The sequence below is a fragment of the Caloenas nicobarica genome, chromosome 1 (genome assembly GCF_036013445.1).
Source record: "Caloenas nicobarica isolate bCalNic1 chromosome 1, bCalNic1.hap1, whole genome shotgun sequence".
NCBI lineage: Eukaryota > Metazoa > Chordata > Aves > Columbiformes > Columbidae > Caloenas > Caloenas nicobarica.
Genome location: NC_088245.1, coordinates 93084437 through 93111527, shown reverse-complemented (window position 1 = coordinate 93111527; position 27091 = coordinate 93084437). Strand labels below are relative to the sequence as shown.

General features: G+C 37.0%; 1 protein-coding gene across 4 annotated transcripts in view; it reads left to right on the top strand.

The window, feature by feature from the left end:
- The window catches only part of EPHA3 (EPH receptor A3), a 245289-nt gene that overhangs the window by 54204 nt on the left and 163994 nt on the right, over nucleotides 1-27091 (top strand). For all 4 annotated transcript variants that reach the window (XM_065657430.1, XM_065657422.1, XM_065657450.1 and 1 more), the window contains one exon: nucleotides 24945-25605. In XM_065657430.1, coding sequence (XP_065513502.1) covers nucleotides 24945-25605 — 661 coding nt within the window. The remainder of the gene's footprint in view (nucleotides 1-24944; nucleotides 25606-27091) is intronic.

Sequence of the window (27091 nt, the reverse complement as noted above, 5' to 3'; positions counted from 1 at the left end):
ATGGGAAGATTAACAGACTTCAATAAGTATTAATAAATAATTTAGCCTTCAAAGGCTATTTGGTGGCCCTAAAAATAGCTGAATTTTTATATTGTCATAGAAACAAGAGTAATTTGCTCTTTACCTATAAAATAACTCTTCCCAAATCACATCAATATACAGTATTTCACATGGGTTTCGTTTTGCTGCAGCCAAATATTTTTTTGAGGATCTTCATGTTAATTTGAAGTTACTAGATAATTTTTTTATTTTACAGTGTACTCATTTCCCAAAAAGCAAAATGAGAAGGATAATTTCTCTGAGGCAACAGGATGGGTCTGTGTACTGGTTCTTTCCAGATGGAAGCATAGTTTAAGCAAGAAACTTCTTTGAGGAGGAGAATGTGCAAAGGCTTTCTTTCTAACAGATAAGCCTATTTTATTGTGTCTGAAACTGGCACTGTCCATCTGAGAACTGCGTCTTGGTGGGCTTGAAGGTTATTAGCATCTTCTTATACATGCTAACAGCCACACAAACATTGAGGATGGTGATGTTTTTTTAATTTTTTTTGTAGTGAGGGTTTTTGTTTGTTGTTTTTGTCGTCCTTTGGTTGGTTGGTTTCATTTTTGTTGCATGTGATGGTTGTTAATCCAAGCCTAAAGAGAAAAACCTTGTCATTCACTCTGTATCGCTGCATTGCCGTATCAGGAGCCTATTGTGGGGCTGACCATCCGCAGCTCTTAGCAGGTGCCTGCTGGTGGGTGCCGGGCAGGAGAGGACACTGGCACAGGCTGCCAGGTGTGGCTGACAGCTGGATAGGTAACATGCAATTTAACCGAACTCCGCGGCAGCGCGCTGTGCAGGCAGATCTGGGCAACAAAAGGCACACATGTGTCCTTCATAAGCTTCATTAACTCTTTTAGAAGAGAGAGTGCTACTTTGACATATTAATTAGTTGCCATGCTTTCTTTTGCTCCAGGTTAACCTTTGGTTTGGTCACTTGATTCAAATTACTGGTAATTGCAAGGCTGTTAGAGGTCTGTTTATGCAAAGTGTACTTAAAGGGGTTTTGCTGTCTGAGTGAACAGGCAAATGTTTCATATCACTTGAGGGCTGCTGGATTGTGCTTGCCCCACACCCGTCTGCTTAAAAGGAGGAAGAACAACCAAGGAGAAATAAAACAAAGAAGCAAAGATAAAACAACAGAATACCAGAAGAAGTTACTGCTAAGGAAACCAGTTATTCTTCATTGGAAAATAAATAGAATAGTGAAGAAGTGGTCTAATATGAAGTTGTTAGGCAAATAAAATATTTCCTATAGTCATTCTTGCATTGTGTTACAATATACTGTGCTCAGAAGTTACTGACTTTCAAAATGTTCAGTACATTTTTTAAATTTTTTACATGAGTGCTGCATAATGAATTTTACTCCCACAGAAAAAGAGTAAGATTTTGGATTGCTTGTTTGAAACTTTCTGGCTAAAGTAAGACCAAGAAAATGTACAAGTTATCTTAAACTGGTATAGGTTTTTGGATCTCAGTTGTGTTGTATAAATTTTTAACATCGTGCCATATTTAATATTGTCGTTAACAGACATTAAGACAAAAAACACCGAACATTTTTTGTAACGTACTTTTTTATTTAAACAATGAGAGCAAGCAGTGCTTTGAACAAAATGTCATTTTGACAGTTTGTTTCAGCTTTTCTCCACTATTTCAGTGAAAGCTAGTGCCTGGAATCTGTATAGTTTGATTGCCCTCCAACAGGATCAATTTTTTTGTTTTTATTGATAAGTTGAGTGAAAAAATTCACTCTGACCTAATTTCTAGGATTATTTGCAATGTGTATTTTCTGTTAGCTAAGTATTGGTTGATGAGCGCTGATAACACAAGCAGAAACATGATTTCAGCCAAACTTTGTCCAGTTATGTCTTCTGAGGTCTCATTTTTCAGAAAATAGTGGCATAAAAGCTGACTCTGTCCATTTGTATGCACAAACATTTGCATTCAAATATTACCAAAATGTACACTTGAGTTTCCTGATTTGTATTTACTTAAACCAGGACATTACAGTTACTGTACACCAGGAAATTAGACTAATAAAACATGAACTTCTGTTTTGAGATGTGTTGTATTCTTCTTGCTGGGATAATTCACTGTAAAAAGGCATGGGACCATCTTTCTTAAATCTGTACTATTAAATAGCATCTACCTTTCAGACTGAAAGCTTTTTCTGGGCAGAGATGAGTCATTCTTACACATTCCTATTATGCCTCGCACAATGGGATTGTTCCTTCTTAGTACTACCACTTTTCAAGTAATAAATGTAGCAGTAAAAATACTTTTTCCTGAACTTATCTCCTGCAAAAAGTGCCATTATCATGCTGTCAGGAACATTAAAGATTTTTTTCTTTAGATGACCTACATTGTAGGATAGGTACTTCTTAGAGGTCTTCCTTTTCCCACAACCAATCTGTCTGTATTCTTTATTGTGTAAATCAGGTTTTTTGTCATTTGTTGTATTGTAAATAATTTTAATTCCAGCTAAATCTTCAATTTTAAGTTAGTGCTATATTTTATGATCATAAACCAGGAATATGAACGTGGATCTTATGTCATTTCTGCAAGACAGATTTTTTTTTTTTAATACAAACATATATTTAAGTTCATCAACACAGAGAATAAGATTGTTTTGAAAATTTAGTGATTTGTTTTTAACTTTCATAGTTTCAGGCTAGGATATTTACATCGTTCATTGTAGATTTGGATGATTGTTATTCTGACTGTTAAAAGATGTAAAGCACAGGAGCAGGTGTTATATGCCAAAATAAATGTTGTTTGAGTACCTAAAAATAAGGTACTGCAGCTTTCTAAAGTGGAAAAAATCTTCCAGTCTCTTCATCATCTGCTACTCTTCCAGAAGACCTGCGATAAAGGGGAAGTGACCTCCAAGTGGTTCAGTAGTGATATGGGAAAATAAGGGCTTTTTACAGTGACAAAACAGCCTGAACAAAAATGGCATAGGCTGCTTTCCTGCTAGAGGTTTTATCTCCTAGTTTTGTACTGTGCTTTCTCCCAAGCTTGGTATGAGGTAGGTAATTCAAACTACTTTTCTGCCATTACACATTTCAATATTGCAATAACTCAGCAAGACCTTTTTTCATGTAGCTATATAGTGTGCAGTGTTATGTTCCTAGATTTGATGCAAAGGATCATTTCAGCACAGGTATACCATAGCCTTCCACAGATATATGTGCCACAGGTGATGGGGGTTAGTCTTCACTGTAATGAATGTCATCTATTTCCTTATGATTTTTGAAATGATTTGTTTGCTGGATGGTTATTCTGCAGGGCTGAGGTCTCTTGTGTATTGCTTTTCATTTCTCATGCTGTTTGTGAGACAACTAGCCAGACTTTTTAGTGAAGCATGTGATGATGTGGCATGTGTTGGCATGCAGTTTTCTTACATGACCATCATTCATATGTTCTGACTCCTTTTCAATATGTCACATTTCTCACACCTCTGTCTTACTGAAGGGAATTCTGCCACATGGATATGGTTATTATCTTTCTCTTCCCCTAGTTAAAAAAAAAAAAAGTACTTAAGTATTTCCCAAAAAATGACCTCACCCACACCATCTCAAAATGAGTAGAATTCTGCCCATAGGTACAGGGCTTTTTTAGTTTTTGTCTACTACTTTCCTCTGTCAAAACAGGTGGCTGTGTATAATGTTGATGACATGAGTTTGGCCACCCCCAAAACTGACTTTTTTTTTTTTTTTTTTTTTAAATCCCTGGTGTTATGCAGAGAATGTCTCTTTCTCTTTGTAAAGGAAACTTGATCTTTTTTGAAAAACTTTCTTACATCTCTCAGTTACCCTATATAGGCTGATGACCACAGAAATCTGTTAAAGACCAAACTGTCTTAATTAGGAGAACAGCTGGACATGCTTGCTTGTACTGTTCTTTAGAATCATGAATGAGAAGTTGTTAAATGCGTTCTCATTTTCTTCTTTCCTACTTGGCTCACGCATGTGCAGTCACCCCAAAATTACTGTCATGACTGAATTAGCACTGTTTAAATGTCTGCCAAATATAGCCTGGAAAGAGTTAACAGAAATTAGGTTTCTACTATGAAGTGAGAATACCTTCCCTGCTGATAAAAGGAGCGAAGCCCTTAGGGTACAGACTTGTGGAATAGAAAATGTTGCTGATTGGGTCTGAGGAATCATAGAAGAAGGTGTCTGTGGAAGTGCTTTTATGCAAGAACAAAAGACCTTGCGCAGGTATTCTGTACAGACTTCTTTTTCTCATCCTGGGCTTAGGTCACAGTTCTCTCATAATAATTTAAAGAAGCAAGTTCATGACCTATGTGCATACAGATGCTATAAAGTGTAGATACTAAGTTACTAATTTAACCTTAAATCACCTGCAAACTGGTACTGTTTTACTGAGGTTTGTGCTGTGCTTGCTAGTACTGTTGCTGAGATGGACAACTTCACTTGCATGGTCAAATGGTTTTTGCCAGACACAGGATGCTCTTCTGAGAACCAGAATGAGGTTGCTCTGTAAATTATGTAGGAAACCAGCAGTGCTGAATCCGTTATAAGCTCTTTGCTGCAGTGTATAGAGGGATATCAGTGCGGAAGGGAAAGTAATCTAAAAAGAAAGGATGTGGATATAGGTGTCTTTTTACTAAAGCTAGCTGCTTATGTTTGGGTTATGGTGAACTGATGATGTGCTTATGGGCAGAGGAATCCAATTTTGCTAAGTAAAAGTTCCAAGTATGTTATTGCTTCCAAGGTGCAGGACTGTGCACTTTCCTTTGTTGAATTTCCTGAGGTTCCCATCAGCCCATTTCTCCAGCCTGTCAAGGTTCCCCTGAATGGCAGCATGACCTTCTGGCATACTAGCCATTCCACCCATTTTTGTGTCATCAGCAAACTTGCTAAGGGTGCAGTCAGCCCTATCATCCAGATCATTAATGAAGATGCTGCACGGGATTGGACCCATTATTGGTGCTTGGGGTGCACTCCTAGTTACTGGCCTCCAACTAGACTTTGTGCCACTGATCACAACCTTCTGAACTTGATGGTTTAGGCAGTTTCAGTCCACCTCACTGTCTGCTCATTTAACCTGTACTTCATCAGCTTTCTCTGTGAGCGTATTATGGGGAGACAGCGTCAAAAGCCTTACTGAAGTCCAGGTAGACAATATCCACTGCTTTCCCCTCATCTACTAGGTTGGTCATTTCATCATAGAAGTTCATCAAGTTGGTCAAACTTCACTTCCCCTTGGTGAAGCCGTGCTGACTCTTCCTGATGATTTTCGTGTTCTTTGTGTTCTTGGAAAGGATTCCTAGGATTAGTTGTTCTATCACCTTCCAAAAGATGGAGGCTGACCAGCCTATCATTCCCGAGGTCTTCCCTGTTCCCCATCCCTCTGTTCCTGCCCTAGCCTTGAAACTGGCATTAACACTTTGTGAACACTGATCATAGTAGTCACTATGTGGCATTATTTAGGGGTTGTTATGTTTGGTTTTTGTTTGGTTTTTTTCCTTTGGTCTTGTTTTGGTGTGTTTATGCCAGGTTGACATTCGGATGGATTTTTCCCTGTATCAGCTCCCTGCATTGCCACTGTAACACTAATGCAGGGAGCAGAAGAGAAGGCAGGAGTAGGGCAGAGCAGAATCAGCAGTTAAGCTGTTGTAGAGCCAAGACTTCACTTATTGTGCAAGTTCAGTCAGTTTTCCATGTGGCAGTTAGAGGTCACATGCACATTTCTGTAGTCTTCACTAGAAAAAGACATCACATAGAGAGTATTTTGGCAAGATATTTTGTTTATGGTGCTTTAATTTCAGCTTGGTGTTGCAGTAGTCAGGCAGTGGTTATTTTTGAAGGATAGTGTCTTGGCAGTAAGTGAATTTGAATTCTGATTTAATTAGGAGTTGCCTTTCTAACTTTTGGAAAACTGTATGAATTTGCTCCACCTTCTCTCTCTGACCTTCATTATATTTACTTGCTGATCTCAACCTTGGTCTCTCTGCTATCCTGTCCACACAAGTGGCTGCGAATAATTCTCGTACAAATTACCACCTTTATGTTTACAATGCCTGCTTTTTTTCCCAACTTTCGTCCTTTTTTTGTGTCTGAGTCTCTTGCTTGATTCAATTACAGCTTTCTTTCCTTGACTCCTTTGTCTATAATAGTTTCTGAATCATACCCACTTCTGCATTGGATTTTATATCACCTTTTATTCTTTTCCCTTTTCTGATTGCAGCAGCATCCTTCTTTCCTCATTTCTTGTCACTTACTGTCCTTCTCTCTGTTGCTTAGTCTTGTAAGCATGACGTCCATTTGTCCTTGCTTTTTCTTTCCCACCTAGGCTTCTGAGGCTTTTCTTTTAACTTTTTTTTTTAAATATATATTTTTCCCTAAAGTCTGTATTTTTGTTTTCTTTCTGCTTGGAAAAATATCCCTGCCTTTTGATACAGAGCAGTACAAACAATTTATAATTTATTCTGTGCATTTAGGTTTCTTCTGTTAAAAAAAAAAAAAAAGCTTTTTCAAAGTTGGATCGTTCATAAACATCATTAGAATGTTTTCTGTGAACAAATTTCAGCTGTGGGAGGCTCACAGTGAAACTTGCTGTGTGATTAATTACATGCATTGCATACAGATGGTTCTGTTCCTTTGCTAAGATTACAAAAACTTTGTCAAATGTCTACCTAGAAAACTGCTTTCCTTGCTTTTCTTGTCTGACCCCCCTACACCTCCAGGAGATAAAGCAAAACCATTGCTAAAACCAATATGTAACCCCTGAACAACAGCAACAAGAGTAAAGAACGATTACATTTGGGCTTTTTTTCTAAGTACTATCTACCTGCTAGTGCAGAAGGAAGAAAAAAAAAATGCTCAGGAACAAAATTACAGTTTTTATTTGAATTCAAGAACCTGCATATGTGAAAGGTAGTATAAATCATAATTAAGTTGTACTTTTACTCTTTCTTCACCTTTTTTCAAAGCAAAAGACTTTTGTCATTTCTTGTCTGTCCAGCATTTTTTGTGGGAGATTGAGTTTTCACAGAGTTCAAAAACTATTTGATTAAAAGAGAAATTGCAGCACATGATAGGTGTATTTGGCATATATATAATATGTTCTTTATAATGAAAAATGATGCCTTATTATTTAAAAAAAAAAAAAGTTCTTGTATTACTTTTAGCTCCTTTAGCTTTCTGTCCACACAATTCTATTTAGCAATACTTCTAAGTCTAAGCTGTGTCTTCTAAGACTGTTGTGGAAGTAGACAAATAATATCTTTTTATTTTATTTCAAAAATCTCTCAGTATATGGAAAGAAATGTTAAGTCTGGATAAATTATATTCAGACTTGTGAAGAATGATTTTTCAGTATTTTCACAGACTTTATATTCAGTTTAAGTAATTGCTGATTTATCAATAACGGCAATGGAATGATTTTCTGGTTGGAAGTATTCTTGTTTATGGAGTGAAATAGGTGCAGTGTAGTGTAATTACAGTAAACACAGTTTTTCATTTAGTGAGAGACAACATTGCATTTAAAATTAACAGACCAAAATATTTAGGCATAAATTATAAAACTGCTGGACATAAAGTGTGTATTTATCATCACCTGCATAAAATACTTCCATGAATTCCAAGGTATGTGGTGGGGTTTTTTAGTTACAAATCCTGCCTTTTTAAAAAATATGAATGATTTTTTTTTTTTTATTCCTGCCTAAATGAAATGGAGACAAATTTGTATATTTGGGCTGTTTAGAGTGGTAAATTATTATTTTAATGACAGAATTGTTAGTCTTACCACTTGAAATTTTGGTATATAAAATATGGGGTCTGGTGCTATCAAAGATAAAATGTCTATTTAACACTTTTTTTTTTGCCTAACTCCTTTGATTTTGAATATTGTACCACAGAGGTTTATCAATAATAATTTTCTTCATTATCGTTTCAAAAATGGCATTTTGCATGTTACAGTTATCAGTGTCCTACATTCTCCATCTCATTTTCTGCTGTTGTAAGCTGTAAGTGGCATATGGGGTTCAAACTGTAGTTCTCATTTCCTAAAACATTGCCAATTAGGATGTTGGCTCTGGGACATGTGAATATGAAACAACTATGAAGTGCACTTTTGAACTTTATTGCATATCAGTAAATCGGTATTAGTAGCTGCATTTCATGGGTTATAAATCAGTAGCGATACTGTATTTTTCCTGTTTCCTGTGGCTTGAAGCACATTCCAAGTGTTTTCATGTGATGGGTTTCTCACTAGGTCTCATCCATCTTATAGGAAAGTGTTCTGATTCCAGCAATGGTGAGGATTCTTGACAGCTCAGGTTTTCCATTAGAAATGTGTGGGTTTTGAATTTCATTCTCACAACATGTTTAGATGGACACTGGGAAGCAAGTGACTAAAGCCAAAGATCTGAAAGACAGTTGCCTACATATGGCAGCTTTCCTAACCAAGTATGTTAAAATGTAATTTTTATCGTCTGGTTTATGGGACTTCAAAGACTTAACTCACATAGAAAGTCTGTGATGGTCTTATCTCAAAGTTCTGAGATTGAATTGTCTTTATCAGGAGCATAAATAATTTGACACAGTTCCTGACCTGGAGGCAGGAAGAGCCCAGGGGAATGAGGTAGTGTGAAGATTATTTGGTCTCTCATCCTTTGAGTTGCGGTTTCCCATTACTGTTGAGGTCATTGTCAGGACAATATGGGAGACCATAAGGCTACTACTGCAGGGCTACCGTGTTGGCAAATAGAAGGTCTCATTGTATTCTGTATCTGTGGAAAATTTAACCTCTGGAGCCACAATTCAGCAAAATTAAAAAAAAAAAAAAAAGTGAAATCCTAGTCTGATTTTTTTTTTTTTTTTCCCTTCCCTATGCACCCTATGCAGTCACAAATTTGGAGATCTGACTCAAACACACATTTATCGATACACGTTCCCAACAGGCCTTCATTTACATTTAGTGCTGTGGTTTGCGGAAAATACCCTCTCTCCTGTGCAATTGTGCTCATTTTGAGCTTTTCACAGTATGTAATCAGTGTCTTATTGAGAGTAGTGCAAGGTTAACTTTTTTTTTTTTTAACAACAGGACCTAGAATTGAGGCAATTTTGAATGTTTGAATACAAAAACTGCAGTACTGTACTACTGAGTATGTTTATATCCAAGGCAGTTGTGACAAAGAAATGAAGCTTGAGTAAATGAAAGTTAAGCTATAGAAATATTTTCAGCATTGCAGCTAATGAGCACTGTTTAGCTTTAGAGTAATTCTCTGAACCATGTGTAATTTCTGCAGTAAACTATTGATATTAATGATAAAAATTAGTCTGGGGTATCTCTTGAAGCACTTCATATTCCACTGTACTATAGTAGGCTAGAAGATGAAATATAAGCCTCATATTTGCATATAAGGTCTTATGGAGGAATTTTGTTAGTTGGATTATAGGTGTCATGGGGGAGTCAGGAGTTTGTGTTCCTGGTAATGTCTCTCAACCTCCCCCATAGTAAGTATACAAATATACCTATACATTGAGATTTGAACTGAAGGTTATTTTTGAGGCTTCTCTAAAATATGACAATACTTTTAGTATTGCCTGTATCCTGTTCCAGAGAGACATTTGACTCCTCCTTGGGCTTGCAATGACCTGTGACCTAGGTCTACAGCAAAGACACTGTGCAAGATGCTGCTAACATGGTGTGAACAACAGATTTTTTTCAAGGTTTTGCTTTGTTTTGTTTTTTATGTGTGGTTGTGAACTATTTTGTCTAATGAGCTTCTGTTTACCCAAGGCTGAAACTGATTGAATATGAAAGGTGCCCTATGGGTATGGGACCACGGATAACTTCGTTAACTGTGTTGTTTTGTATTTTTTCCCCCTCTACATGTAAGACTACATATTTCTATGGCACACTGCTTTTTTGCAGTTACCAATATGCACAGTTTGTCAAAAAATGAACAGAGAGTTTGAAGATGGTGCATCTCCAACTTACTGCTACAGTATAGAATTGTGAAGATTAGCTAATGCCGTTGCTCCTCAAGAGTCCTTGGTTAAAGTCCTGGTTGAGCTCCTTTTGTTTATTTATCTCATATTAAATTAGGCATGAGTTCCTCTTTCATCCCCAGCTTGACAAATGAAAAGTAATTGTTAAATAATGTTTCAGAGCCTTGAGAAATTAAGAGCATCTTAGCCAGAGGTTGAGAAGATACCTGGACTATCTCCAGAATTCCCAGTCTAATTACTTTCTTCTTGTTGAACTGAAGCAAATTTATCTTTAGAAAATATGAAATGTCAAGCAATGAATTCCTGTATTAAACATATTTTTCAATTAAAATGACTATGGAAATAAGTGCATAGAACTAACTTTTCCTAATTGCATGGTGAGAAAATTAATTTTCATAGAATTACAGTAAAAATATAATAAATATCATTACTGTTTTGACCCAGCAGTTGACCAAAAAGTAATAACCTTTTTGGAGGTATTTTTAAATTAACCTTTTAAGCATGATGACTCTTCTCTGATTTCAACATGCACTTAATTTTTAAGACCCTATATGGTAGTTAGATTCAAAAAGTAATACCTGTGGTATTTTTATTTATTGCCATTTTTGCAGTAGTTCCCAAGCAATGAATTGGAGGAAACAATATTATGCTATTCAGGTACATCTCATAGCTATTTCTGGTTTATCCCCATTAAAGGGAAAGTATGATGGCAGAGACAGGATTTCAGATGTTGTTTCCTTTAAGAAAAGAGTGGGTGTCTTGGCTTCTACAGGAGTAAAAAGTCAGTTTTAGGAGGAATAATGGTGGGTTTTATTGATGACTTACAGGAAGATCATAGTATTAAGTGCTTCACATACTTTGTTAACAGCATAGCTGCTGTTAACCTGTTGCTTGGGTTCAATTAATTGATTCTGAGCTGATGTAGGGAGGTGAGGACCGTGTTAGTCCTTATATGAGAGCTTTTGTGTACCAGACTGAAAGCTGTTCTTACCGTGTGGCTAGGAGTGCTGGTTGTGAGCACAAGCCTTGCACAATGCCTGAGCAGAGAGGTTGAAAAAGAAACCTCTTGGTGCACAGCTAAGGTGAGGGCAGCTGTATAGGCTGTGGTCATTGCTACAGCTGAAATATATTGCAGGGATGTAGGAGTGGTAAGGCTGGACACTGCGTGAAAGGGAGCATCTAGTTAATGGGATGCCATAGCTGCTTGCATCAGCTGAGTTGAAGCTGAAGCTGAAGAATTGGTATTTAATGACTAACATTAGTGTATAACTCTAACTTTTTTTTTTTGCTGGTAGTCATGATAGTGAACTTTATAGTTTAAATAACTATTCTGAAGAATGCATTTTTCAATGGAAGCGTGAAACGATGAATAAAAGGAATGTCTCTTCAGCGTCATTTCTTAGTAATAACCTGAAGATGGGAGAATGGAGATCTGTGTGTGTAACTCAGCTGAAAAATATTAAAAAAGAGCATTGCTGTATGAACCAAGACCGACCAAAACAACCCAAATATGTCTAGATTACGGTAGTTACACTGAGCAGCCTTTTATGGAATTGACTGTGGGCTCCATCTGTCATGGACATTGTTTGAGTTTTCAGATTAAATTGTTCTCTCATATGAAGTTACGAAGCATTAACTATGCTTCACTCATGAAAATTAAACTTTCCCATTTCTAGCATAGCTCTCCGTTTAGTCTATGCCAGGGAGCTGAAGAAGGTTTCAAGGTTCTACAAAAAGGAAAAGAGTCACAGTACTTTCACTGTCTGCTATGCAGAATTAAATGCAGTGTTGTGATCTTAAAGGCGGTTATCATGTTGGAGGCTACAGAGCCTGAAGCTTTTCTCAGAATCTGTGAAGCTGCCTGTGAAGGTTCCCAACACTTTGGACTTGCTGACCCTTTTTTGTTGGAGGGAGAGGACTACTACATTCAGCAGTAATCTGTTTCACTGTTACTTTGGCAATGATGTAGTCATTGAGTCTGCCAGAAAGCTGGAAATAGGGACACAAATCTTAGAGCATGTCCAGAGGGCAACTCTGTTATGTTTGTGTTCTCAGGTGCTTTGTACTCACCTTCCACTCAACACAGATTTAATCGGCTTATGAGAGGTAAAATTGTCCTGCACACGCATAGAAGAATTGCTTGTGGGATTACGAATAACTTCTGGATGGGCTGGTACTGTCTGACGGTTTTCTGGAGTGATCCAGCACTTTCAGTGGAATGAATAATGAACTGCTTCCAGCCTGAAAATTTATGCTGTGTCCTGTCTTTCTACCTCAGCACGCTGTCCGTGCCAATTTATCTTTATTTGTGGTCTGTGGAAAACACTGGTTGAAGGCGATGTTGGTCTCAGAGCAGCTGGCATAATGATGCTTGGTATTTTTTTCTGTTCAGTTTTGCACCTAGAAAACAAGCAAATATTGTTTGGATTAAAGAAAAAAGACAACTATCTAAAATTTGCTCAAAACTCTGCATCCATCTTTGGTTTAATCATCTAAGAACAAATCAGATTTTCTGTTGGGAAGTAGTTTTATATGTATTTGTGTTAGTTGTTCTTGTGCAGTAGTACTGCCAATTATATTTATTAGCCCTAAATATTAAACAGCTGGCAGGATTCCATTGTATATAAATAAGACATTTGAGACCTGGAAGAATGCCATTTCTAATACAGCCAGCTGGTGCTTTTTACAGTTACATTCAGCACAGCACTACTGAATTTCACTGTACATTCTGTGTTGTGTTAATGACAATAGGAGAACATAGGGTGGTTTGGGATTTCTATAGGAAATGCCGTGTGTAAAAATACATTGTTTTGAAAGACTGACTGTACCAAGGAAATGCTATATTATGCACCTGTTTTACGCATTTTGATATAAATACTTTTGTGGTTTTGTGTTTTGCTGGCAAATACAAAGCAACAAATTGCAGAGGCTTTTCAAATGTGAATTTTTAAGTGTTCCTGTGCCACAAATGTTTTTCACTTTCTCTCTTTCTGTGGTGGCGGTTCCCTATTTAAGTAACAAGTTTCATGCTTAAACATCCCAGCTTCCTGCTGCTTCTGAAACCATTTGCTAGTCATTTGGGGCTTTCTCTTTATGAAGGCACGATCGACTCTGTTAAAGTCCAAGTAATAACTAAAACAGTAACAAATATATCTACCCACTGTTAATTTGTTCCTTTTCTACCTATTAGAAAACTGAAGCATAAAGGTGGATAGAGGATATCTTCAGAGTTACCTAACCAGCAAATAGTTTGGAAAAGAACTGGTGTCTCTGCATTCTTGAATGACTATGCCATGATCATTTCTTCGTAAAACTTTGCCATCAGTACTTGTCTGGCTACATGCAGAGATAGTGCTTTAGGTGATGCAGAAGATAATGCTGAGGGATCTGATGCTTTTTAAAAAATTCATATTATTGTTATTAAATATTATCAGGAGCTTATTGTTACGAGCCATCTAGATGGAAGTGTTATGTCTGACATCAAGTGTGAAATAATCTTTAATTGTAATTACCAAAGACACATTTTTTCCCCAGATTGCCGTGTCCACAGCCTTGGGTGAGTTCCATCTTGGATAAAATTCTGCTTGCTGCAAGTACCCATTGTACTAAACAGCTGCTTATTTCCATCTCTGAAACAGCTACACTTAAAGGCTGGATCTTACTTTGTTCGCACAATGCCCATGGATGAAAGGTGCTTTTATGTGAGCAGTAGTTCAGTACAGATTTCAACCATGGGGACTGTTGCATTGGGAACTTCCCAGAAAATCTGCTTAGCCTGTAAGATAAATAAGATTGAAACCTGTTTCTCAAGGAGACATGTAGCTTAGAGAAAAATAAAGCTCTGAATGTTTTGCTTGTCCAAGCTTTGAATGAGCATTTGAATGCTGGATTCAGATGTCTCTTAGGAAGTCAGATGTTTTCCTCATTGTAGTGACCTTTTTACCTCACTGTGATTTAGAGGATTTTGCTTGCAGAAGGGTGAGAAGCAGCTGTCCTTACAAGTTTGATGGTGAGGTACTTGGCTGTCTAGCATTCGGAGATGGGGAAAGAGATGGCTTTACTTATCTTTCTGCGATTTGGTTCAATTATTAGTGTAGTATTCCTATGATAAAGCGTATACGCTGGCTTTCTCAAATATTGTGTGTTAATGTGTGCTTAGTACCTGTAACACAGGTTGCACTTATTTTTTTAACCTTATTTATTGTAATATTTATATTATTTTACTTCCCAGATGAAAGTTCTTTAAAAACTAAGAGGCATTACTAAATCCAACTCTTCTGGTCTTTTTGTTTCAGGAGAGGAAGAGAGTCAAGATTTATTTTAAATTATGTATGTATTTGTTATACCTTGGTGAAATGAGGTTTATTCAGATATTCAGATCACTGTGGCTCTGTAAATTGTGCTTTAAGTAGCGGAGAATGATGCAGCTGTAGTAGGTAGAGGAAGGAGGTTGTCATCCTTTCCACATTCATCTATATCTGGTTTTATTTTTAAGAGTCTTTTTTTAGGTCTTATTTTTCTGACCAGGCTATGATTCTATGGTCACATCATGGGACACAGTTTCTCTCCAGTCCCCTGTCAAGTCATGTGTCAGGAGCTACATGTTCTTGCAGCAAGGATAAGGGTGGCGTTGTGTGGTGTTTTGTGTGTTGGTTTTTTTTTTTTTAGATATAATTTTGTTGTTGGTGGTTAGTTTTAATGTTTTGTTGGGGTTTTGTTGTTGGTTTTGTTTGTTTATTTGTTTTGGTTTGGTTTTGGTTTTGGTTTTTGGAAAAAATATTTTTTTTCTTTTTTTTCTGAGCTTCACTGTTTTGGCCTTTCTTATACTGAAAGAAAAAAAATGAAAAAAAAAAAACAGCAAAAGGTTAGATAAGAATTTTCCATTAGGTCTGGTTGTTTTGGATAATTCGGGGTAAATCTGGAGCTATGCATTGTATGGCAAAATGCTGTATCTCAGGTTTTGTTGGCCAAACTTGATGTCTGGATGCTCTTAATGAGTTTCTCATTTCACCTGAGCTTTCATCAGACAAGAAATTAAGATTTTTGTCTTGGTTGTAATTCTTAAACTGTTTCGCTTAGTTATGAAGAAAACCCAGGTTGTTGTTTGTTTTTTTGTTTTTTTTTTTTATTCTCCTGAATACAATGGTACACCATCAGGTGTGCTTCATCTACTCCCACAAATGTGAAGACTTCAGTAAAAAACTGAACAGAGAGGGAGAAGGACACAATGGTAATGCTAGGTGGATCTTAGACTTAATATTGTTGCATGTAATTTTATTACTAATATTGTGCTCCTTTCAACCTTACATTCTCTCTAATATGCTTATTTGCTGTCACAGCATAGCTTTTTCATTTAACAGTTATGACTGGTTGCAGTAAAATCATAGACTAGTAAAATAGCATCAGGAGAACGTGTGCCATAGTCTGTGTCTTAGAAGGTTTATGCAATGGTAATACTAGTTTCACTGTGTGTGTAGCTTAATTGGGAATCTCTTGCAATGCGTCTTCCTCTTCTTTCATTTGCAACTTAGAAAAAAATAAAAACAAAACCCAGGGAAAGACCCAGTACCAGCTGGTAATTTCACTGACTTTTGAAAGCCAAACATAAAAGAAAATTTCCATGGTACTTCCTAAATTTCTTAAACTCCCAAATCGGATCATTTTCTGTCCTGTGATCTCAGCTGATTGGTATTTATAGGCCTTGCGTCAGTGCCTTTAGTGATGTTATGAGGAAACTATTTTCATATTGATGAGCTGGTCTGGAATGCATTCTTCTATGATATGGTCATTACAGGGCTTTTGTTAATAGCAGGCTTTCAGAGCTCTTGCATCCTGTTACTATTTTGTTAAACTTGTATATAGCATGTGGAAAGGTTCCACTTTTCATTTAGACTTGGATTATTTTATTCCTAGTCTCAAAATGTCTTAAAATGTGTGATAATTTTTGCTGGCTGATTTCCTCACTCCTCCTCAGAATTTTGCCTATTGTTTATAGAAATCTCTCCTTAAATATATTTTTACTTTCTAGTAACTGAAAAAGTTCTTTTTCTCCTTCTGTTGGCTATGAAGTTGAGTAGGATGCATTAGAATCATGTTCAGCATACGTGAAAGTTTGATTCTCTTACTGATCTCACTTTGGACATGTTTAATGTTACAGTAAAAAAGTCAACAGAAGATCTAAGTACTAAAACAAAGGAGGAATCAAAATTATTCATCTTGTCATAAATCCTGCAACCTGTTTCCCAAATGTGTGGTTTAGCATAATAGAAATGTTTGAAATATTGGACAGTGTGTGACAGAGAAAGAAAATGTTAGACTGAACTATATATATATGTTTAATTAAGATATAATTCCCTATTATCATACTGAAAGATATTTAGGCCATATTCTCTTATGCAAAGTTCTTAAAAAAATATATACAAATGTTATTTATATAAGTGGTGAATATTCCCATGCCTGAGGCTTTCAATCTTGATCTGTTATGTTGGTATGGTATGAAGTATGTCAGATGTTTCACACTGAACATGAATTATATTTTCAGTTAATTAAGGTGACAAGCACAAAGTTGTCAGAAAATGACTTGTAGATCTTCTGGGTTCTTTTATAAAGATACAAATGTCTGTGATGGTTTGTCTTTTTTGTTGTGATTTTGTTCTGTCCAATGTAATTTCTTCAGTTTTTAGTCCTTTCTGAAAGTCTTGCTTATCACAATGCAACTTTCTTAGGGGACGGGGTTTTATTTCAACATAGCCTATGCTCACGCTCTTATTAAAGTTAATGGCAAATGTCCCTTGAGAGCAAGATCAAGGATTCTTAGGCAGTGCCAGATATACACCAAAAAGTAAATGGAAGTTTTATATCAGTGAAGATTAATTCCCCACACTTCTGTAATGCTGAAGGATGCTTAACTATTACAGCAACAGATATACAAAACAATTTGTTGTAATATCGAATTGACAAGAATGTCTTTGGAACCTAATTTCTTTGGTTAAGAATGTTTGCTGGTAGCACTTCCATCTTCCAAAATAAGAAAATTAACTTAATGCTTACACATTTCTGGCACATAGAAATATAATTCTGGAAAAACTGGAAAAAAAAAGATGTCAAATACTTACTTTTTATGTTGATCTCTTATTTTGAATGGAATAAACTTTTCACCAGGAATGTCTACTTTATGTTCATACTCCGGACTTCTACTGAATTGCCAACTGTAACTTTTTTCCTTTTGTTAAAAAAATATTAATTTCATATAAAATTACTCATTGAGGAAAATACTAATTGTAAACGGTATTAGTATAATTTAAAGTAATATCTCAAATGCCTGCTGATTAGCTGTCTCAGGACTTACAGGACTTGAATGTGTATTATACAGCTTTGGAATATTTCAGCATTTTCAAAGTGCTGCGTGAAACCTTCATAAATATGCCTAACTTGAAGCTCAAAATAGAACATTTTGACCGTTTTGATTTTCTGCTTGCAAATATAGATTTTTTTTTTTTCCCTATTAAAACCTTAATAGAAATGCATAGTATCTGCACTAGTCTTAGCAGTTTTATATACTCTGCTTGGCCTGTATATGAAGCCATTGCCTTCTTTTTAGCACAGCCTCTGGAAAAAACAGAAACTACACAGATATGTATGTGTGTAAGTGTGTGTATATACAAGGGAAAGGAAGACCCCACTTAATAGTTTTTGAACTGAGAGGTGAATTTTAACAGTTGCACGGAGGAGCAGAGGTCTACAAAGGCTTAAGTCCCTACAAGATTTATGAAAATAAGCAATGGGAGGAGAGGACGAGGGACACAGAGATGGCATTAATGCTCCTAATGAGGAAGAGACTTTTTTGAGTTCACCTTTTATCAGACATCAGAGTCCATGTCGAAGACTAGGCATAAGACACAGATTTATAGGAAACTAGGCTTCATTAATTCTGTTGCTCATGGCATGGCTTGTTTGTTTACCTTTTTTATTGTGATTGGCTGGCAGCCGGGGGAGGGGGCAGGAATGAAAGGATTATTAGCCAGTTGGCATTCTGTCAGTGAAATGTTGAAAAGTTGCATGCACTGACTATCTGAAATGTGAGATTCCTGTCATAATGATCTTTTCGTTTGGGAAGGGAATTGCTTGAATAAATAGCAGAAGGCCGAAAGTGTGCATACATGGGAATGCAGACTTTTCTGTCATTGCTCACCAAGGCGTAATAACAGTGATTTTTTTTTTTTTTTTTTTTTTCCTGGCTGAAAATCTGTACTGAATACTGAGAGCCAGTAGATGAGAGCGGGATCAGTTTCCACTAGTAGAACAAAAAGTGGGTTTCGCTTTCAGGTAGAATTTTTGTGGGGGTTGTGTAGAGGCTAATGTGAATACCTCATAGATCATAAAAAGCAATTACACCGACAAAAAAAAAAAAAAAATTTAGAAATAAGGAATGATTTGACTGCTCTGCTCAGTAAGAGTGGGACATTCTAGCGCATGAAGATGTTTTTGTGAGGTTCCAAAGTCATTTCACTCAGTTACCATTTTTCTTCCAATTTCATAGAATCACAGAATCATTTCAGTTGGAAGATTTCTCAGCACTGTATTCCCAGTCTGTATTCTAACGTGCACATTGATTATGTAGTTTAAATTGTGTCCCATCTAGCCACTATTAGAAGGATTAATTTATGTTAGAGGGCAGTTGGACATTACCTGAAATGGTCTCATACCAAATCATAACACATACATCATCATACCAAATGTCTTAATGGAAAATAAAATTGTAAATAATTATTGTTTGACTGTTGCCTGAGATTGTCACTGGAGTCTTGGGGAGTTAGCTGCCGGGGTTCCATAGGTGGCTCAAAAAATTATCAAACTCCATTTTTACTAGGAGTTTTTATACTTTATAGCAACGTGACACTGAAAGACAAAATGTAGTTTTTTGGAATCGTGCACTTGCAAATGTATTGTATTGTAAATCACAAAATAGCCTTCAATTTTGTAATGTAGACTTAAGATTATTTTTATATATATATATATAGTAAGGATAAAAAGCCACTAAAACTGAAGTATGCCACAGGAAGGATGAAAGAATTGAGGAGATTACTCATGTCCTAGATTCCTCCATTGAGAGGGAACTTTTTAGTGAGACTGCTTATGACATCCTAGGAAATGGCCTACCTTTACTTTTGTACGTGGCCTTGCGTAAAGGAAACGGAAGACAAAAAAAAAAAAAAAGAAAAAGCCAGAAGTCTAGCACACTCTGCTGGATCTCTTTTGGAAAAGAAAATATTTTCTGTCCCAACTTTGTCAGTCAGTGTGACCAGAGCATATGAGTTAGGCTCTCTCACTGGGGATCTTGCAGATTTTTCTGTACCGCTGAAAGCACTCTCTTATTTCCTGCCATTAACAACATCCAAAGAAGGTTTTAAAAAAAAAAAGTGAAAAGCAAATGAAAGAACACTTTCCAAAACCCAAATTACATGCTGGGCAGGGAGTTGTGCTATGGCACTTCAGGATATGTTTCAAAAGTGTTGATGGTGCCTGAAGGCATTGGAGCAGGGGTGTCAAACTCATTTTCACTGGCGGCCACATCAGCCTCGTGGTTGCCTTCAAAGGGCACTACTACATTTATACCGTCCTAAAATTACATTCGACCCTTTGAAGGCAACCGTGAGGCTGATGTGGCCCCCTCAGTGAAAATGAGTTTGACACCCCTGAATTAGAGGAATATAATATAAGTACTGTGTAGTAATGTGAATTCAGAAATGGTGGTCACACCTCTGCTGCTTCTCGACAACAGCAACAAATCCAGCACCCAAAGCTTCATACCACAGACTCAGGTTTCCAGCTCCCTGATGATGCCGTCATAAAATCCCTGACACAATTTTATGCATCTCTTTTGTAAGAAAATTTGGATTTATCATCCCTATTGAACTGCTTGGAAGATGGTCCTATTGCTTGACTCTTCCAGTATTTAGAACCCAGCTACTAATTTCCAGTCTAAACATAGCCAGGGCTGATAAATATCCCTTTGTTCTGTAACTGCATGATACTGAAAGAAACAGATTCCAGTTGGGACACCTTTGAAGTGTAATGTCCCGTGGACCAGATTTACACAAGTAATTGCATGTATTATAATTGAGGTGAGCATCTGGTTTGGGTCCCACCAGTGTCTGATTTACATGGTATAAGTACAGGTCTTTCATACAGTCCTTCTGCCAGTGCCTTAACAGATTTTCTCTAAGTTCTCAGCCCAGCTTCCACCTACACACTTCCTCCTCAATATTACATAGTGCCAGTTCCTTCTATCCTGGCTTAGGTAACCTTCTCTAGGTCTTTATTAGCTGTTTATTTTCTCTTAACAAAGCCTCAACAAGATGACATTTTGTATGCAAAAATGCAGTATCCTCCGAAATAGATCTGTTTTCTTTTTTTTGAGTTCCAGGTGGTTTTCTGTGGTTTAGGTGGCCATACTTTCTTGCTGGATGCTTGCTTGTCCCTTTCATTACATTCTTGCTCCTGCAGAAATGCTAATGATTTCATGATGTACTGCTTAGGAGAATTGATTCAATAGAAATTAGCTCCCCACCCCATGCTAGTTTTCCATGGGAATAGTTCTTGGAAGCTGAAGGTGGGAGAATGAGAAGCTGAGACTGCAGCAGGCTGGACTCAATGCATGAGGTGAAAAGGAGCGTCTCTTTCTGCCAGCTGGTTGTCCTATAGATCTGAACTTTTCCTTCAGCACATCTTCTATGTCTGTTGAAGTATTCTCTTTGCATTTCATTCTCACACCTGCATTTCGGATGAATTCCTCTTCATGACTTTTCAGGCTCTTATTATTTAGGCTCCCTGCCTTTTGACCTTCTTCTAGCCCCAGCTGTCCAGGTTCCTGCATACTCAAAACACTATTTTTTTTTTTTTCTGTGCCCTAAGACACAAAGACTCACTTTAATTGCTAAAGAGTAACTCTGGATTTTCTTTTAGCTGATTCCTCATTCCCAACTCCCAGCAAATCAGAATTTTCCTTATGGATTTAAATTACCTTAGACACTTTTTTAATTTCTAATTCTTCCTTTACCTAGTAAGTCTGTTATTTCAGCTAGGTGTTTGGGAATGTAGGTCAGAATGATGCCTGTACAAAGCAAAATTGCACTAAATATTGTAACATTGAACAGACTATGTGGCAATGATGCACAGGAGGTTTGCTTCCTATTACCACTTAGCCTCTTAACAGCCATTTTGTTTTATGTTTCTCTCTCCTTGATTGCAATCCCTGGAATAAGAATCTCCTTTTTTTTTTTTTTTTTTTACTTACTTTTATAACTATTGTAACTTTACAGAGCAAGTTGAACACGTGAATTACACGTGCAGAAATAAAAATTAAAACAAGTAAAATTGTAAGTGTTTGAGAAATCTTGCTTAATAGAAAAAACTAATGGGTCGTGGAAGGGAAATTGTCTTATGTTGTTGATAATCTGTTTAGAATTAAGATCACATGGGGATGGCAATACGATAGCTTACTGAGAAAAGTTGCAATATATGAGCAATGTAAATGTACTGCTTCTGTTTTAGTTTGATCATAGTAATTACTGAAGTCGGAAATCTACTTGAACGTGGCATGTGTTCTGATTTGGACAGTCTTCCTGTAGTTTCAGTGACTTATTTGACCTTAGCTCCTTCTAAAGTGATAGCTGCAGTCTCCGTAATTTTACAACAGTTAAAGTATTTTGGTCAAGTTAGCACCCACTGTGCGATTGGTGCTTCCATTCAGCAGCGCTTCAGCATTAAACGATAGACTTGAAATGTTGTGGTTTATGCAAGTGGACTGACATGGCAATCTACAATTGTTTCCAAGCAATTTGTTCTTCATTACAAATTAATGAAGTGATAATTGCATGTTGCAACTTCTAGGTGAAGAACATAGGTAGTGGTGCTACCGTTATTGTGCAGATCATACATCTACATTTAACTGTCAGTGTGAGTGTGTTGGATAAGAACCTTATGAAAAAAATTGCATTGAGACTTGTTCAGAAAAATAATGTCTGCTGTGGAGATGTTTTAAATTCTGCAGGTTCCTGGTTTTGTTTCTATGTTCCACCGGACATGTAAAATATGTTGAACTGATTAGAAATAACAGAAGAGATAATAAGCAGATCATTTATGAAGTAGTGTGAGCTGCTTTAAGTTTCTATAAAATTATGTTTCATTATATAATCTTTTAAACTGCATTTTGATCAATATTTGTCCAGGTAAGACCTGTAATTGAGTGGATACATCCAGCTTCACAGGAGGCAATTATGACATCTGAATGGCTTTTTGAACAGCATCATATTATTGGCTCAGGGACATCTGTACACGGACATCCGTTAGAGGAGGGTCCTCCACTCAGCTTTGGGAACTTCGCAGAGGCTGGGAGCCCAGGGTTCAGTTGCTTCTGCTGCACGCGAGATCTTATCCTTGTATGATGAGCTGCCATGTGGTGCTCAGCTCTCAAGTGGCCATGAGCTCCAGTGTAGTAACTCGGACTCAGAGAGTCCCTGTACCGCTATCTCTCTTTGGCAATGTAGTGTGTTATGGCTTGCTGCAGTGTTTCAGCTGCTGCATACACATCCAAGACTGTGTTTTCAACTCTGTTGAACTAGTCAGGAAGAGATAAAAGTTGTGTATAGTCAGATCTGTTAAGTGAAATAAAATAAACTTTGTTTCAATTAAAGGAGGAATATTTATACTGCTTTTATCTACTGGTTTAATAACATGGTTTAAAATCACATCTTCAGTGGTGCGTGGACAATTTCATTGTGCAGGCCAGCTCTCAGTCATATCAAAGCGTCTTTAAAGTCAATGGGTTGGAACTGAGAAGTCTCAGATGTTACTCTGATGTGGTTTCTTTCTTGCTTTCTTGCTTTCTCTTGCTTTCTCTCTTGCTTTGTCTTTCCTTCTCCCTGTCCTTCTCTCTCTCCCTCTCTCTCTTTCTCTATTATGTCTTGTAAAACCAGGAAACTGTAAAGAGAGTTAATATTTCTGCACCTCAGTTTCTTTGTCAGTAAAATGGGAACAGTACTTTCCTAATGTTTGCTCTGCGGTACACTAAGATCCTTCAGCAAAAGGTGTTTATGTGAAAGGAATAACTGTTAGACTGAGATCTTAAATGTAGTATTGATGTGACTTGATTTTTGAGGGAAGAGGTCTTCCTGGTAGAAGTTCTTTGTTTCCATCCACCAGGAGTGGCAGTGATTTCTCACAACATGTTTAATTTCATCTGCTTCATGTCTCCACTATTTGTACTGTGCAGCAGCTCTGTTTTAAGTTTGACTACTCCCCAGCTGCACAGCATCTGGTTTTGTGGGGCAGCATTTGTGTTTTTTTGCAGAAGCTGTTTATGTGGGTGACAGTGAAGCAGGGATTTCTGTGCCTACTCTATGCTCTGTTAGTATGCACTTCATTATCACGATAGGAGTTTACCTCTTTTGGTTTTGTAATTAACTTTGAAGCATAGAACAGAAGATGATAAGGCTCAGGGGGATCTTACCAGTGTTTGTAAATGCCTGATGGCAGGGTATAGAGAATATGGGGCCAGACTCTTCTCTCTGGTGCCCAGTGAAAGGCTAAGAGGCAATAGATACAAACGGAAATACAGGAAACTCCATTTAAACATAAGGACCAACCTTTTTACTTCAAGTACAATCGAACACCGGCCCAGGTTGCCCAGAGGGGCTGTGGAGTCTCTATCCTTGGAGATATTCAAAAGCCTGACTGGTCAGCATCCCGAGCAACCTGCTCTGGCTGACCCTGCATGAGCAGAGGGTTGGACTAGAAGATCTGGAAGGGTTTATTTCCACTTCAGTCATGTTGTGATCCTGTAGCAAGTGTTGTTCATTGTAATAAGAATTTTAATTCCTGCGCTTTAGTGGTAGAGCTCTTCATTTTGCATTTTAAGACTCAGAGTATAGAACAGCTGCAGTTTTGGTGTGGGTAAAAGCTGAAGAATTATGACCTTAAAAAACAAAACAAAACAAAATGATCCTAGTCATCCATTCATGGAGAAAGTGAAGAAGAGTGCATCTTAAGTCACTTAGTTGTGTATGGTGAATGACTAACAGTAAATATTTAGGATTTCTTTTTTCCTGTGATTGGTAAATATTCCTCTCTGATAAGAGTGACTTCAGAAATCAGGTAGGACTGGTACATGAGTAATCCATAAATATGAAGCCCATTTCTTCCCTGTCTGGATCAAGTAAGCTTGACAGCTGATGAGTGATGTAAAAATAAATGATGACTATGTATTCTTCAAACCCATTTTAGTGTCATAGCCTATATATTCCACAGAAGTTAAATAACCAAGATACGGTAAGTTGGAGGTAGCTTTTAATAACTCTGGAAACTGGGCTATGCTTGACTGTCTAGAGAAAATATATCCCAAGCAAAATCAATTGACATGGTTTGAAAAAATTTAAAACTGTAACATTTTATTATGACTATATGGAATTTCAGTGGGAGCCATTTGCTTTGGTTTGGTAAGATTTTAAATCTCGTTTAATCTTTGAAATACAGCTTGATTCTAGCAGTGAAAATATGGTGTTTGCCTAGTGAAGCTCTTCTGTTTGAGGTGAAGTGTGGTTCATGACTGAAGTAATGGCACTGATTATAGTTTAGGTAATCACACACTTTTAGTAATGCAAAACAGCTGTAGCATCTCTTTTATGCCACCTTGAAATAACTTGGTAAAAATGGACTTCTTAATGGTGAATTCTGTGTTCATTTAAGATGTTCTAATAGGAAAAAAGCAAGTGGAAGTTCGACCAGACTTTATTGTCTATTTTATAGTGACGTCCAAGTAAAGTGATTTTTACTTTTTCACAACTTTTCTCTCTAAATGTGATTTAAATGTGATTTTTCTTGGTATAATCATTACTCTTATTTTATTTTTTTTCGTAGTGGGAAGAGATTAGTGGTGTTGATGAGCATTATACTCCAATCAGAACCTACCAAGTGTGCAATGTTATGGATCACAGTCAGAACAATTGGCTGCGAACAAACTGGATTCCACGCAATTCAGCTCAGAAGATATATGTGGAGCTCAAGTTTACCTTGAGGGACTGTAATAGTATCCCTCTAGTTCTGGGCACTTGCAAAGAGACCTTCAATCTCTATTACATGGAATCTGACGATGACCACTCAGTAAAGTTCAGAGAGCACCAGTTTACAAAGATCGACACCATTGCAGCTGACGAGAGCTTCACCCAAATGGACCTTGGGGACCGAATTCTCAAGCTGAACACGGAAGTCCGTGAGGTGGGACCTGTCAGCAGGAAAGGCTTTTACTTGGCTTTCCAAGATGTAGGTGCGTGTGTTGCCTTAGTCTCGGTGCGAGTATACTTCAAAAAGTGCCCTTTCACTGTCAAGAACCTCGCCATGTTTCCAGATACGGTACCCATGGACTCCCAGTCACTGGTGGAGGTGCGTGGTTCTTGTGTAAATCATTCCAAGGAGGAAGAGCCACCCAAGATGTATTGCAGTACAGAAGGAGAATGGCTAGTGCCCATAGGGAAGTGCTTGTGTAATGCTGGCTATGAAGAAAGAGGCTTTGCGTGCCAAGGTAACAATGACCTCCATGTTCATAGTTCAATTATTAACAAGGGCTTCACTTTACGTCCCTACTCTGTGTATTGGGTCCTGTTAATTTTCTCCAGATTCTTGAGAGAAATGAATTAGTTCATCAAATCGCCAAGAAAATGGGGTTTATTTAATCTGTGTAAATAATGCAATTTGCTAAAAATATTTTATAAGGGTCAACAACTAGTTTTTAGTTAATGCAGTATGTAGCAAATCTGTCTTATCACTCTTGAACTTCCTTTCAGTAGATTATAGGTTTCTCAAATGCATTGTTTGTGTCAAAATATTGAATTTCTTTGTGTGATTTTTTTTTTTTTTAACCTCTTGGCTTAATGTATAATATTTGCTACTGAGCTGTGTTGATTAATTGGGATTGGTCAGAAAAAAAGAGGTGGCATTGTTTCGGGTAGCAAAATTCCTAAATGCAGACACATTTGAAAAATTAATATTTGAACTTCAAAATTGCATTTTCGTGAATACTCATGTATTCAACTCAAAATAATTTTCTCCAGACTTTTGGTTTCTGCAAACTGTGGTTATGTGAATGCTCCCAAGATCAAGACTACACCAGGGGTTTTGAGTTTTTCTAGAAAAGTTCTTTTAAATGTTAGATAAATGCATATTGTATTTACCTGATTTTAATATCTACCAAAATGAAAGTGGTCTAAATTTTGCTTTTTACAGATGTACGTTTTGAAGTTTTGTGCTACTTAAGTCTAAAGCCTCTTTTCACAGAGTACCTTAAAAGGTGCTGGCTGTGGCAAAGGGTTTTCTCTTAAATAAATAAGTCAAAATTAAACAGTAATCTCTAGAAAGACCATGGATGGAAGGAGTAGTAGCTGACATATTTACTGGGGGGTTGTCTATGTGTGTTTGTGTACATGTGAATATGCATATATCCATAAGAACAAGAAATTCAAAGTATTCTGAACCTGGCTGAGAAAACACCTATTCCATTTTCATGAGTCCTACAGCAATCTTTATGTCAAACAGCCAAGTCCTGGGGAGCTACTAGGAGCCCACCAAATCAGAGCCAGGTAGTTGTGAAAACTGTTGCTCTCATTAGGGTGACTTTTTCTCAGAAAATGCCAGGGAGATTTTGGGGGAAAGGGGCAAGAGTGTGTTTTGTTTGTTTTTGCTTTTAAGCAGATTTTAAATTGGTTTTGCCCTCAAAATGAATAAATTGGGAAACAGAGTCTTTTGAGTATGATTTTCTGCAGTTAGATACCAATATTAAGAAAAACAAGCTAAACTCTTCTGTTAATAGCTGAATCCAGCAGAGCATATTTGATTATTCAGAAATGCTTTATCTATGACCCTCTATCACTGCACTTAAAAATGCTAAAATGTTAGTGATACTCTTTTAACCAGTGTATATAGACTTGCTTGTATGTAGAGCCTGTATCCTTGTAAGTGGTTGAAAAGTCTTGGTTTAGAATTTCAGTTACACATGAGCACGAAAAAACAAT